Here is a 13179-nt window from a genome sequence, read left to right as displayed (position 1 = left end):
TGATGCAGGAACAGAAAACCAAACACTGCATGTTCTCACCTATACATGAGAACTAAACATTTAGTATACATGGACACAAGAAGGGAACAATAGACATTAGGGCCAACTTGACTTTGGAGGGTGGGAAGAGGGTGAGGATTGAAAAACTACCCATTGGGTACTATGTTTTTTTCTGAGTGATGGAGTAATATGTACACCAAACCGCAAAGGCGTGTAATTTATCTGTAGAACCAACCTGCATATGTACCCTTGAAACTAAAAGTTAAAAGGTTTTTTGAGAATTGTGTGTGTGTGTGATGATACATTGCATATATATTTTTTTCTGTTTCCATTTAAGGAATGTGCCTTTTCTCTTGACTTAGCACAGAGATTGGCATACTTTTTATGTAAAGAGTCGCGTAATAAATACCTGACTTTAGACTGTTAGATTTTTAAAAATATTTTAGGATTTACTGGTCATATTGTTTCTGTTGCATATTCTTTTTGTTTTGTTTTACAACCCTTTAAAAATGTAAAGACCATTCTTAGTTTGAGGATTGTACAAAAACAGACCAGTGGTTGGATTTGACCTACAGACCATAATTTACCAACCTCTTAAACCAGAGGAAGAAAAATTAACAGTGCTTTGATAGTACCTGTGTTTTCATTTTTTCTAAAAAGCAGAAAAATAGAAAGCCATTTGAATAATTAAACATTCTTATTTTTAAGAAGTCATATTATTAGGTTGGTTTTTGAGAATAGCAATTGATTTCGTTTTTTTAATCTCCCAGAGGTCCAGTGCTTTGTGTGGTAATGAGCAGCAATGGTGAGCAGTGTTACAGTGGTGGTACTGATGGACTGATCCAGGGCTGGAACACCACTAATCCCAACATCGACCCCTATGATTCTTATGGTAGGTGATTCCCCAGAGGTTGAAGGAATAAAATGAGTTTTTTAAACACTTTTTTAATAGAATATAAAAGGAAAAGATAAGAGATTTTTGAAAATAAATAGGTGAGGAGAACCATTTCTTTTTTTTGTTAAAAAGGACTTCTATACTTAGGAATTAACTTGATACATAAATGTTAAAAGAAGAAAAGAGAAAAACATTCTTCAAAATACAGTTCTCACTTCTCCAAAGTCTTATTGATTGGAAATGCAGGCCTGATTGACAGTTGTTTTCTTATTTTAGGCATCTGTAGGGTTCTTGATACCATTATTACTAATCCGTAATAATATTTCATCACTATTCTTGTCCAACAGCTTTTAAGAAAAATGAGTGTTGGTGCCATTCCTTGGTCAGTTGCTATAGAAGCTAATAATTTTTATAGTCCATGACACCAAAATATGTAAAAGGCCTCAAAAGTTAAGTGCCCTTTAGTTTTGGGAACAGTATCATAAATCATAAATACATATTATAATCTATCAATAGATAATGCCATAAATTCACTTGTAAAATCTATTTAGGAATTGGCTATTTTTGTTTTCTCTTAAGTTCTAGACTAGTTTGAAGTATCATATCTGTTATAAAAAAATTTTAATTTCATCATCATTTTAGATTATATTTTTTACCACCAAACCTGGGTAAGAAATTCAATAAACAAAAATTTTTCCCAGCATTTATTTAATAAGCATTAATATTTTGTGAAAGGTAACCCCACTGTCCCCCAATTCTCTTATAAGTTATTTGTTCCATGCCTTTCCTTACATCCTTTACCTCTCTGCCAGAGGATCAACTGTCCTTCATTCTGTCTCAGGCCAGTCCTTCCCATTTTACGCAGTTTATTTTGGGACTGTACTCGAATTTCTCTCTGTCTCTTCGTGACTGCGTTCTAATCTCTTGCTCTTGCTCTCTCATTGTCTTGAATCTTAATTAAGCCTTACCGTCTTTGCTCCCTTTTCATGCCCTCAGCAAGTAAATGAATTTGGGTATTTCCTGTTCTGGACAAAGAGAAGCCTTTTCTTGACCCTGTTTCCCTGTCTGGCTTCTGTTTAGGCCCTCTCTTTTCCTCTTCATCTGTTTCTTTGGTGGTATTGTCTAGAAAACTTAATTACCAGTTACTAAATTCATGTTTCCTCTCCTTTATCCTTCTGCATTCTGGCTTCTGGCTACAACACTTGCATAAAACAAGATTATTGGTAACTAATTGCCTGATCCAAGAATATTTTACAGTCCTTATTTTACTGGATGTATTGGCTGTATCTGAGATTAACAACTCCGTCTTTTTTGAAATCTTTTGAAATCTGTCCATTCTATTGGCTTTTTGATACTTTGTGATAATTTCTATTCCCTGTCCTTCATAACTACTTTTGTTTTTCTTGCCTTAAATGTCGACATTTATCAAGACCCAGAACCTAACTTTTTGCACTGTACATACATTCCTTGAGAGACTGAATCTATTTCTGTGCTTTTACCTACAGTTGACTCATAAATCTCTTCTTTAAGTTTCAGATTGACTACAGGAGTTTCAGGATGACTGTTTGATTGTCTATAAATCCTAATAAGTTCTGTGTTTCTTCTCCTATATATTCTTTTTTATTTGGTGGCACTACAAGAATCACCCAAACTAGAAACCTAAGAATTATTCTTGATTCCCTATTCTGTCACACTGTCCCCACTTACTAATTACCTAGTTTTTTGGTAATGACTCCCTAAACATTTATTGAATTTACTTTTTCTGCTTTGACCCTCTTACTACTTCCCCTCGCCTTAGATCTTTGTTATTCTTTGTCTGCTGAAACAGCCCCTTGCCTTTGTCTTAATTCTGTCCAGTCTGTCTTCTATACAATCTGTCTTCTATACTACTACCAAGATTATCTTATGATATATATATTTGATCCTACTGGTCTTGGAGACAGGTTTCTTGTTGCTTTCAGGATAATTTCCAAATTCCTTAATATGGAATAGAAATCACACCATAAACTAGCTGCCCTCATCCCATCTACTTCCTAACTCAAAGTCCACACTCTAGTAATACTGAATTGCTTATAAATTTCCTTGTATATCATGCTGTTTCTTTTTTCATGTGGATTTGTAGATGCTGTCTCTTTGTCACGTATGCTCTCCCCCTCTTCTTCAACTGGCTAACATTTGTAAATTCTAGGTGTCACTCTCCAAGTTTTTACTCATCCCAGTTACTCTCTGTGCTTACTGATGTCTGTCACTATTACTGTACTTTCATCATTGTCTGTTGAGGACTGGGATAGAATTTAGTCTTAATCATGTATTTGACTCCATCATTGAGCATAGTGCCTGACACACACTGTGTCTTCAATAAATATTTTATGATATGTGTGACAGAGGATATAAGACATACCATTGACATTTCCAGACTTAACATTTGTGGGTCATCTTGAAAGTACCACTTCATAGAATCATTGTGAAGATTAATAAAATTTCCAATATGACTTTTATCATGAGACTGTGCTCAGTTAACCTCCCTACTTCCTCCCTCTTTCCCTGCATACATATCATCACATCTCAGTTACTGCTATTTGAGAATTTGGGGATTCCTATAAATGTCACTTCCTGTCCATTATGTCATATTTTCAGGAATAACTGCTATCCATCATATAGTAAGATAAGTGGACAGAAGGAAGTATAGCCAAAGTGTAAAGGACTTCAGAGAGGGAGAGGACCTCTCTGTTCACTTCCTCAGGGCGTATGAGTTGTGATTTCTCCAAAGATGAATTAAATTCAAATGATTTGTATTAACATGCTTTAAAAATATTTAGACAAATGGAAGGACAAAAGAAAGGGGGAAGAAAAACTCAGTTTTTTTAAGGAGAAAAATACGTGCTTTTTAATTTTAATTTAAAAATTTTAAACTTTATATTTGTGTATTTCCAAGCCTGTTTTGGTTTACTGTAGCATGTCAGAAGAATAATAGAAACCAAGAGTCATATTTTATACTGTTATCAGGTGCTGTTTATGTATTTTACTTTCTCTGAAATCTAATTACCTTTGGGGTTTTTTTTCTCTCCTGATTTTGCATTTTTGCTGTTTTGTGTAGATCCTTCTGTTTTACGAGGCCCTCTCCTAGGCCACACGGATGCAGTCTGGGGTTTGGCTTATAGTGCAGCACATCAGCGTTTGTTGTCCTGTTCAGCAGATGGCACTCTGCGTTTATGGAATACAACGGAGGTTGCTCCAGCACTAAGTGTGTTTAATGATACTCAAGGTACATACTTAAAAAAATTATTTTGCTGAATTCTCTATAAAACAGTTTACTCTGAAAACAGGCAAGCAAATAAATGATTCTCTGAACTCTTTAAATATAATTTGAAAGTTTTTGAAGCAAGAAAAATGTATTTGTTTGAATTTCTTGCTCAGCCTCCTGAGTAGTTGAGATTACAGGAGTAGTTGAGATTACACAACCACACCTGGCTAATTCTTTTCTTGTTTTTTTCTTTTTCTTTTTTTTTTTTTAATTGTACTGTAGGTTCTGGGGTATAATTCTTGTATTTTTTTAATAGAGATAGGGTTTTGCTATGTTGGCCAGGCTGGTCTCGAACTCCTGACCTCAAGTGATCCACCTGCCTTGGCTTCCCAAACTGCTGAGATTACAGGCCTGAGCCACCGCTTCTGACCTGTAATTTTTAAAAGCATAGTTTTCGGTGAAAGAAGAACACACAGATTTTAAATTTTTAGGGCCGGGTGCAGTGGCTCATGTCTTTAATCCTAGCACTTTGGGAGGCTGAGGTGAGTGGATCACCTGAGGTCAGGAGTTCAAGATCAGCCTGGCCAGCATGGTGAAACCCCCCTCACCTGTCTCTACCAAAAATACAAAAATAGAGCTGGGCATGGTGGCAGGCGCATGTAATCTCAGCTACTCAGGAGGCTGAGGCAGGAGAATTGCTTGAACCTGGGCAGCAGAGGTTCCAGTGAGCTAAGATTACACCACTTCATCCAGTCATCTAGCCTGGGTGAATTAGCGAAACTCCATCTCAAAAAAAAAAAAAATTAAAAATTACATATAATTTATAGTGAAAAACAGATATTAAGGATACATGTCAGTCAGTCTGATAAGTACACCCTTGTAAATCACACATCAAGATGTAGAGTCTGGGTGTGGTGGCTCACACCTATAATCCTAGCACTTTGGGAGGCTGAGGTGGGAAGATCACTAGAGCCCAGTAGTCTGAGACCAGCTGGGCAACATAATGAGGCTCTGTCTCTACATTTTCTTAAAAAAAAAAAAGACTTTATTTTCCCATTTTCGTACTACTATAAATACCTGAGACTGGGTAATTTGTTTGAAAAAAAGGTTTAATTCGCTCACGGTTTTGTATAGGAAGCATAGAAGCTTCTGTTTGGCTTCTGGGAAGGCCTCAGGCAATGTACAATCATAGTGGAAGGCAAAGAGACAGGAGGTATGTCTTACGTAGCCAGAGCAGGAGGAAGAAGAGGGTGGGAGGTACCACATACTTTTAAACAACCAGATCTCATGAGAACTCTATCATGAGAACAGCACCAAAGGACAAAATCTACCCCATGATCCAGTCATCTCCCAACAGGCCCTGTCTCCCACATTGGGGATTACAGTTTGACATAAGACTTGAGTGGGGACACAGATCCAAACCGTATGAAAGACAGAACGTTTCCTTTATCTCCCCAAAGTTCCTTCCTGTCTTTCCAACTCAACGCTCTCTCCTTATTCCCAACCAGAGGTACCCACTGTTGTGATTTCTTTCATCATAGATTAGTTTTATCCACTCAAACTTAATGTAAATGGAATAATACAGTATGTGTTCTTTGTGCTTTTACTCTATAATGTCTCTGGAATTCATTTGTGTTATATCAATTATTTTTTTATTTGGTAGTATTTCATTAAGCCATAATTTGTCTGTTCATTTACATCTTGATGGATATTTGGATTACGTCTTGATGGATTTCTAGTTTTTTGCTATTTTGAACAAAGCTGCTATGAACGTTCATATATTTTCATTATAGGTGTGTAGAGACTTAGAATTGCTGGACTTTCAGGTGGATACTTATTTCACTTTATGTGAAATCACTAAATATTTTTCAAAAAATTTTGTTGTTATACCATTTTACACCATTGACAGCAGTGTATGAGAGTTCCAGTTGCTCTACACCCTTATGGACATTTGGTATTGTCAGTCTATTTAACTTTAGCCATTCTGGGGGATGTGTAGTAGTATTTCATCTTAGTTTGTTTGCATTTCTTTGATGGCTAATTATGTTGAGCATTTCTTTTGTTCGCATGTTGGTTATTTGTATATCTTCTTCTGCAGTACACACATTTTTGAACTGTTAGCTTGCTGTAGTTAGATTTTGAGCCAAATGAAAAAATTCAGATTATTATATTCACTTTATACATTTCCTTCTATTTTTTGTGTTTATAAATAAGCTCTAAGTTTTAATGTATTCTAGATGGTAAATAAAAATACCTTCCTTATTTTTGAGTTATTATAACTTCTCTCCAGGTTTTGATGAGTTGTCTTCATAGGATATTTGTATAACTGTAACAATAAGTAATAATTTAAAATTTTACTTTTAATTTCTCTATTTTTGATGAGCTAACATTCCTGATAAGAGATGGGTTTTTTTTTTTTTTTAATGAAAAATTCCCAGTATGCCACTCCAAGCTCCAGGTTGAATAGAAGCAGCAAAATTTGTAATTCATACATGTTTTCCATTTGCTTTCTGAGTAAAGGCTTGCATTCCATGAATGTATCAGCTGAGTAACAGGTAGAAGATCTGCTGAGCAGGTAAGGATAATATATAGACTGGTGCTAAAAGTTACAAAGAAATAATCTCCAATGAATAGTTATGAGCTAATTCTTATTCTTATGGTAAGCCTTGTTTACTTCTTAAGGAAACCATGCCGTTATTTGTTTTGCTATATTTTAAGCACATTGTTAAGTAGATGGTTTAATTGCCATTCTATTTCAATATGTTCTCTTTTAGAATTGGGAATCCCTGCCTCTGTGGATCTAGTGAGCAGTGACCCGAGCCATATGGTAGCATCATTCAGCAAGGGATATACAAGCATCTTTAACATGGAAACACAACAACGCATTCTAACTTTAGAATCCAATGTAGATACAAGTATGCATACCAATTTTAAATAGTCTGCGTTTTTTTAACTTAATCAAGATTATAACTACTAGAGTCAGCTGTGAAAAATGTTTGTCATTATAAAGCTTTCTGTCTCCTAAATCTCAGAAAACAGTTACTTAGAAGGATGTACTTATTTACATTTTAAGAATTTGGGTTAAGTTTATGTACATTTATAACTGTACTGTTTGAAATAGCATTTGAGCTATTCCAAAGATGGGTCAAGTTTTATTTTATACTAAATGATTAATTTTCAATTCTATTTGAAGAAAGCCATATTTATTCTGAATAGAAAATGAAATCTATTTTTCATTTCTCATAATTTCATATTTTAAATCAACCAAATTTTATATTAATAGCATGATTTGGTACAGCTCAGTACAGATCATATTGTGGCACTCAGAATTCCAAATCTGAAGCTTCCTATTGGATGCAGGAAGTCAGGAAGTAAATGCTTTTTCAGGTTATGAAGAAGATATTACAGTCTTTTTTTTGGTTTTTGGCTTTCTTAACAATCACTTTTTGTCATTAGCCATAATCCAGTCACAGTTTAGACTGCAGTTGATGAAGAATACCACTTACATATAGCATTGTTTTAATCTGAGAACTAGCTTTAAAAGTGATTACGCCGGGCACGGTGGCTCAAGCCTGTAATCCCAGCACTTTGGGAGGCCGAGGCGGGTGGATCACGAGGTCAAGAGATCGAGACCGTCCTGGTCAACAAGGTGAAACCCCGTCTCTACTAAAAATACAAAAAATTAGCTGGGCATGGTGGCGTGTGCCTGTAATCCTAGCTACTCAGGAGGTTGAGGCAGGAGAATTGCCTGAACCCAGGAGGCGGAGGTTGCGGTGAGCCGAGATCGCGCCATTGCACTCCAGCCTGGGTAACAAGAGCGAAACTCCGTCTCAAAAAACAAAAACAAAAACAAAAAACAAAAAACAAAAAAAAGTGATTACATGTTATATGTGTATGCATGTATATGTGAACATGTACATGCATATGTGTACATATGATCTTGTGTTGTTCTCATTCTCTGTCTCTTCTCTCAAAAGTTTCTTCATTCCATTGTGGTTTTCATCATTTTCCCTTCCTGATCTGTTGTTTGTTTTCTTCTGATATGCTGAGACTTGTTTGGGGAAGTAAGCATGAATAGAACTTTGAGCTACTTGGCTGTAAACGAGAGAGACAGGAAAATAAAAACTGAGATGATAGAATTGTAAAGGAGAATTTTTTTACCAAGAAACACAGGTTTTAGACACTCAATAAATTTAAAATCACATTTAAATATGTGACCCAAAGCTATAGTAGTAAAATAAAAAACTAACGTGAAATTAAAAATGATGAGAACATTTTTGTAATTACCTTCAGAGATAATATGACCAATTCTTAAACATCCTGAGTGGAAATAGTGCTTTTTAATGACTGCAGGTTAATAAGATGTCAAGTCTGGTGGATAAGATGGATAAAGAGAACTAGGCAAGTCCACATTTTCCCCCAAGAGATGTGACCCTAAATTGATAGGACTTTTTACCTGATACTGGAAACATTTTGAGAAGACTTCCAACAACGTTTTCAACAAAGACAACATTACCGGAATAAATGATAATTATTTTGAGTTGTAATATGTCTTAACATTTTCTAAATTAATGTTTTTTACTTTTAAGGTTGTATAAAGCAAACTTAAATTAGTCTTTTATTATGTTTTACTGTGAACTATCCCATGCTATTTGTATTTGATTGTGTTGTGTTGTTTTGGAATTTAGCATTTTTTTTTTTTTTTTTTTAATGAAAGTTAGGATCAAACAAGCTTCAAGGTGAAAGTGAATTTTATATAGAGTTTAAAGTGATGAAGGATGTTTGTTAGAATAGGAATTACCCTTTATCTCAGTGACGTCAGTGGCTGTGGTAAAGTCAATGACTGTGGTAAAGTCAAAGGTATTTGAAGCAGATATGTCACAAGCCAGGTATGAGTAGTGTTCTTTGCGTTCTGCCTACTTCTCTGATTTGTCATCAAGTGGAGAAGCTTCCTTAAAAGTATTACCAAATAAGAACTTTCTTTTGCCTGCTTCCATGATTTGATTTCAATCTTATTTATTTTCTAGCTCTCAAAGTAATTGAGGCTATTCTCTAAAACGTCTCTCTCAGAATATATTTATTCTGAGATATTTAAAGTATTTCTTTTTTTATTGTTACTGTTTTTCTCTTGCTGGGTTTTACAGAGGGTATTACTCAATGGAGTATTATCTGTGGAGGAAATAATGCATAGTCTGAATTTTGTAAATAAGCATCTCTTTGTTTAGGGTTGTCTAAATTAGGTGTAACTGACCAAGAACTTATTCCACATGGTCAAGTGAGTTTTTTGTTTTATATTTATTCTTTTGAGTTGGAGTCTCACTCTGTTACCCAGGCTGGAGTGCATTGGCATGATCTCAGCTTACTGCATCCTCCATCTCCTGGGTTCAAGTGATTCTCTTGCCTCAGCCTCCAGAGTAGCTGGGACCACAGGCGTGTGCCACCATGTCTGTCCCATTTTTGTATTTTTCGTAGAGACAGAATTTCACCATGTTGGCCAGGCTGGTCTCAACTCCTGACCACAAGTGATCTGCCCACCTTAGCCTCCCGAAGTACTGGGATTACAAGCATGAGCCACTACACCCAACCTTGTTTTATATTTAAATAACAGGCTAGGTAATTTACCTGCCACTCGCATTGGGGAAAGACTGTCTTCAGTTTTTAAGATGTCATATTTCTAGAAACCACATGAAAATCCAGTAAGATTAGACTATTTTTTAGCTATGTTTTCTATTATGTGAATATAAACTTGTAATACCTATTCTAGGGGTCAAAAAAATTTTTAAACTCTTTGTTTCGAAATACTTTTTAACTTAAAGAAAAGGTACAAAAAATAATGTAAGAACTCCTGGCCACCCTTCACCCATATTTAGCAGTTTTTAACATTTTGCCACATTTGCTTTTTCACTCTATATATGTGTATAATTTTTAACTTTGAACCATATGAGAGATATCATGCATTCCCCTAGATCCTTTAGCATGTAATTCCTAAGAACAAGGACATTCTCTGATGTAGCGCATTATAATTATCAAAATCAGGAAACTTAACATTGACACAATACTATTACCTGAGTTACTATTTATATTCAGATTTTGACAGTTGTTCAAATAATATATTTTACAAGGACACCCCTTCCTCTCCTTGGACCGTAATTTAATTTTTAAAACTTTGACATATCTTCAATTAGTGTTTTATTTATGTCAGTTTTTCTTTTTTCTTATAAAAAGCTTAACAGAAATCACTGAAGTTTTAAATTACTGATTTCTTTTTGATAAAAGCCTTTCAGGAAGAACTTGTGATCATTTAGGAACCAATTTTGGCAGTTGTGTGATTTGCATGAGCCGTCAGGTCGGAACAGAGTTAGAAGTTAGAACAGGTACTGATTTTGTCATCTGATTGTGGAGGAGTCACAACTTCTTCTGAACCTTGTGTTCACTGTAATATGGGGTTAATAATATGTGCTTGCCTGTCTCATTGTGCATATAGTTGAAGTTTCTTTGGAACCTAATAACACAAAAAATAGTTAGGATGCTAACTTTTAGGATTCCAAACCTGGGCCAGGCATGGTGGCTCGCCTGTAATCCCAGCACTTTGGGAGGCTGGGGCAGGCAGATCACGAGGTCAGGAGATTGAGACCATCCTGGATAATATGGTGAAAACCCTTCTCTACTGAAAAAACAAAAATTATCTGGGTGTGGTGACGTGCGCCTATAGTCCCAGCTACTCTGGAGGCTGAGGCAGAATTGCTTGAACCCAGGAGGCGGAGGTTGCAGTGAATTCAGATTGCACTACTGTACCCCAGCATGGCGACAGAGCGAGACTCCATCGTCAAATGATGACCATTTCTATTATGATGAGGAAGAGTGAAAAGGGGACTTAAGGATTAAGAAGCTTTCTTTTTCATATTTATCTTTAGATACTAACAATGTGATATAGAACTTTGTATGCAAAAAGAGCCGAGATTTAAATTTGGGAATTATCTCCATGTAAGTGATGATGGAACTTTATATTAAAAGTAGCAAAATCTCACAGAACATTGTAGAATGAACAGTGTTAGTGGCTGTAGAGTAAGCCTTAGATGGCACCCACATATAGCAGGAAATTGTAATTTAGAAATACTTCCAGATTTATCAGTGTAGCATAGTTCAGGCAGTTCTGTTTCCTAACATTGAAATTTTGAAAACAATCACAGAATAAATGAACTAAAGACAAATAAAAGTCACGTTATTTACTCATTATTATTATTTTCGAGATGGAGTCTGACTCTGTCACCCAGGCTGGAATGCGGTGGTATGATCTCAGTTCACTGCAGCCTCTGTCTCCCGGGTTCAAGTGATTCTCCTACCTCAGTCTCCTGAGAAGCTGGGACTGCAGGCATATGCCACCACACCCAGCTAATTTTTGTATTTTTAGTAGATATAATGTTTCAGCATGTTGGCCAGGATGGTTTCCATCTCCTGACCTCATAATCCACCCACCTCAGCCTCCCAAGTGCTGGGATTATAGGCATGAGCTACCACGCCCAGCCTACTTTTTCAATCTCTTAAGTAGATAATTTAATTCTCCTTTGTGTGAAAAATATCTTTGACTAAATTGTGTTGCTTTTTAATTTTTTCTGTTTAGCAGCCAACTCTTCCTGCCAAATAAATAGAGTCATCAGTCATCCTACTCTTCCGATCAGCATCACTGCTCATGAAGACAGGCACATCAAATTTTATGATAACAATACAGGTAAGAATTTATTAAGAAATGGTTTTTATTAAAGCAAAAAGAAAAAATATTCCTACCACAAGTAGGCTAATTTTGGTGTCTGTTGGTGGTTTCATAGTCAGGTAATAGGCGCTGAAACACAAATACTCTCCTGGCTCTATTTCTCTTCATTCCATCCAAATCTACTAAGACTAGTCTTTATTATACAATACAGAATCATTTTGGTTTCTTTAATAGTGAGCAGATGCTATATTTAGGCCTTAGAGCCAAGTTTATCACTATGGACACCAGGAAAAAATTTCTCAAATACCAATAAAAATGATCTGTTGCTATGATCTGTTGTAGTATTATATATCGGGGAAAAGTAGAAACATTGGAAGTAGAGGCATATGATGATTATATTTTATTTAAAATGTTCAATTATTGAATAACCTTATTCAATATCCAGTTATTAAGTTACCAGATAGCCTTTTTTAGTGTTGCAGATGGAAAACCTTGAGGTCATTTTATTCATTTTCTATGGACTAATCTTGTCTGTGTTATAAAACTGACTAGTTGGTCTTCATTGATTTGAATTGTGCATGGAGACTTGCCCAAGTTTTATTTTATTACATTTCACCAGTATAAAGGAAATTTACAAAGAGCTGTGCTGGAGGAAAGCACCCTATAATATCTGCCATATTTACCTAAGTATCTGCCATATTAATTTGTTGACTTTTGCTGACTTTGTTTAGCTGCTGGTGGTGAGTCATTTAATATTTTAAATTCTTTTCTATATGTTGTATCCACCAAAATTGTGGCCATGTTTTCTTTCTGTCCTCTTTCTTTGCCTCATTGTTTTTTCTCTGTGAATTTGAATTCTATATTTCCACAACTCAATTTGCCAGTAGCTAAAGGATGCAAAGTAAGTGATTAATAATGTCTAAGTTCTAATTAACAGATGTGGCTTAAGGGGTGTGTTTAGAAATTACTGACTTCCATATTGTGGCTTAAAAGACAAAAGTATAGTCTAAAATTTGAGCTTTTTTGTTTTTTGTATCACTGCCATGACTAGAGGCAAGAGGGAAACATGTTGTTTTAGTCGATGGAAAAGGCATTAATACAGTAAGCACACAGAGAGGGATGACTGGAGAAACCAGCATACTGAAGATGAGGAACGGCATTGGCATTAATAAGGAGTAACAATCTCTTTTTCCAAAGGCAAACTGATCCACTCGATGGTAGCCCACCTAGAAGCTGTTACAAGTTTAGCAGTTGATCCTAATGGCCTTTACTTGATGTCTGGCAGTAAGTACCTCAAGTATGGATTATTTATTTGTCCTTATCATTTTG

At 35.6% G+C, this 13179-nt stretch overlaps 1 protein-coding gene across 2 annotated transcripts in view; it reads left to right on the top strand.

The window, feature by feature from the left end:
* STRN (striatin) overlaps nucleotides 1-13179 on the top strand; it is a 128449-nt gene that overhangs the window by 101620 nt on the left and 13650 nt on the right. For both annotated transcript variants that reach the window (XM_039463754.2, XM_039463744.2), the window contains 5 exons: nucleotides 771-892; nucleotides 3993-4160; nucleotides 6914-7054; nucleotides 11761-11868; nucleotides 13048-13134. In XM_039463754.2, coding sequence (XP_039319688.1) covers nucleotides 771-892; nucleotides 3993-4160; nucleotides 6914-7054; nucleotides 11761-11868; nucleotides 13048-13134 — 626 coding nt within the window. The remainder of the gene's footprint in view (nucleotides 1-770; nucleotides 893-3992; nucleotides 4161-6913; nucleotides 7055-11760; nucleotides 11869-13047; nucleotides 13135-13179) is intronic.

Source organism: Saimiri boliviensis, chromosome 1, assembly GCF_048565385.1.
Source record: "Saimiri boliviensis isolate mSaiBol1 chromosome 1, mSaiBol1.pri, whole genome shotgun sequence".
NCBI lineage: Eukaryota > Metazoa > Chordata > Mammalia > Primates > Cebidae > Saimiri > Saimiri boliviensis.
The sequence above is the reverse complement of the archived record's forward strand: the minus strand, read 5'-3'. Positions and strand labels throughout refer to the sequence as shown.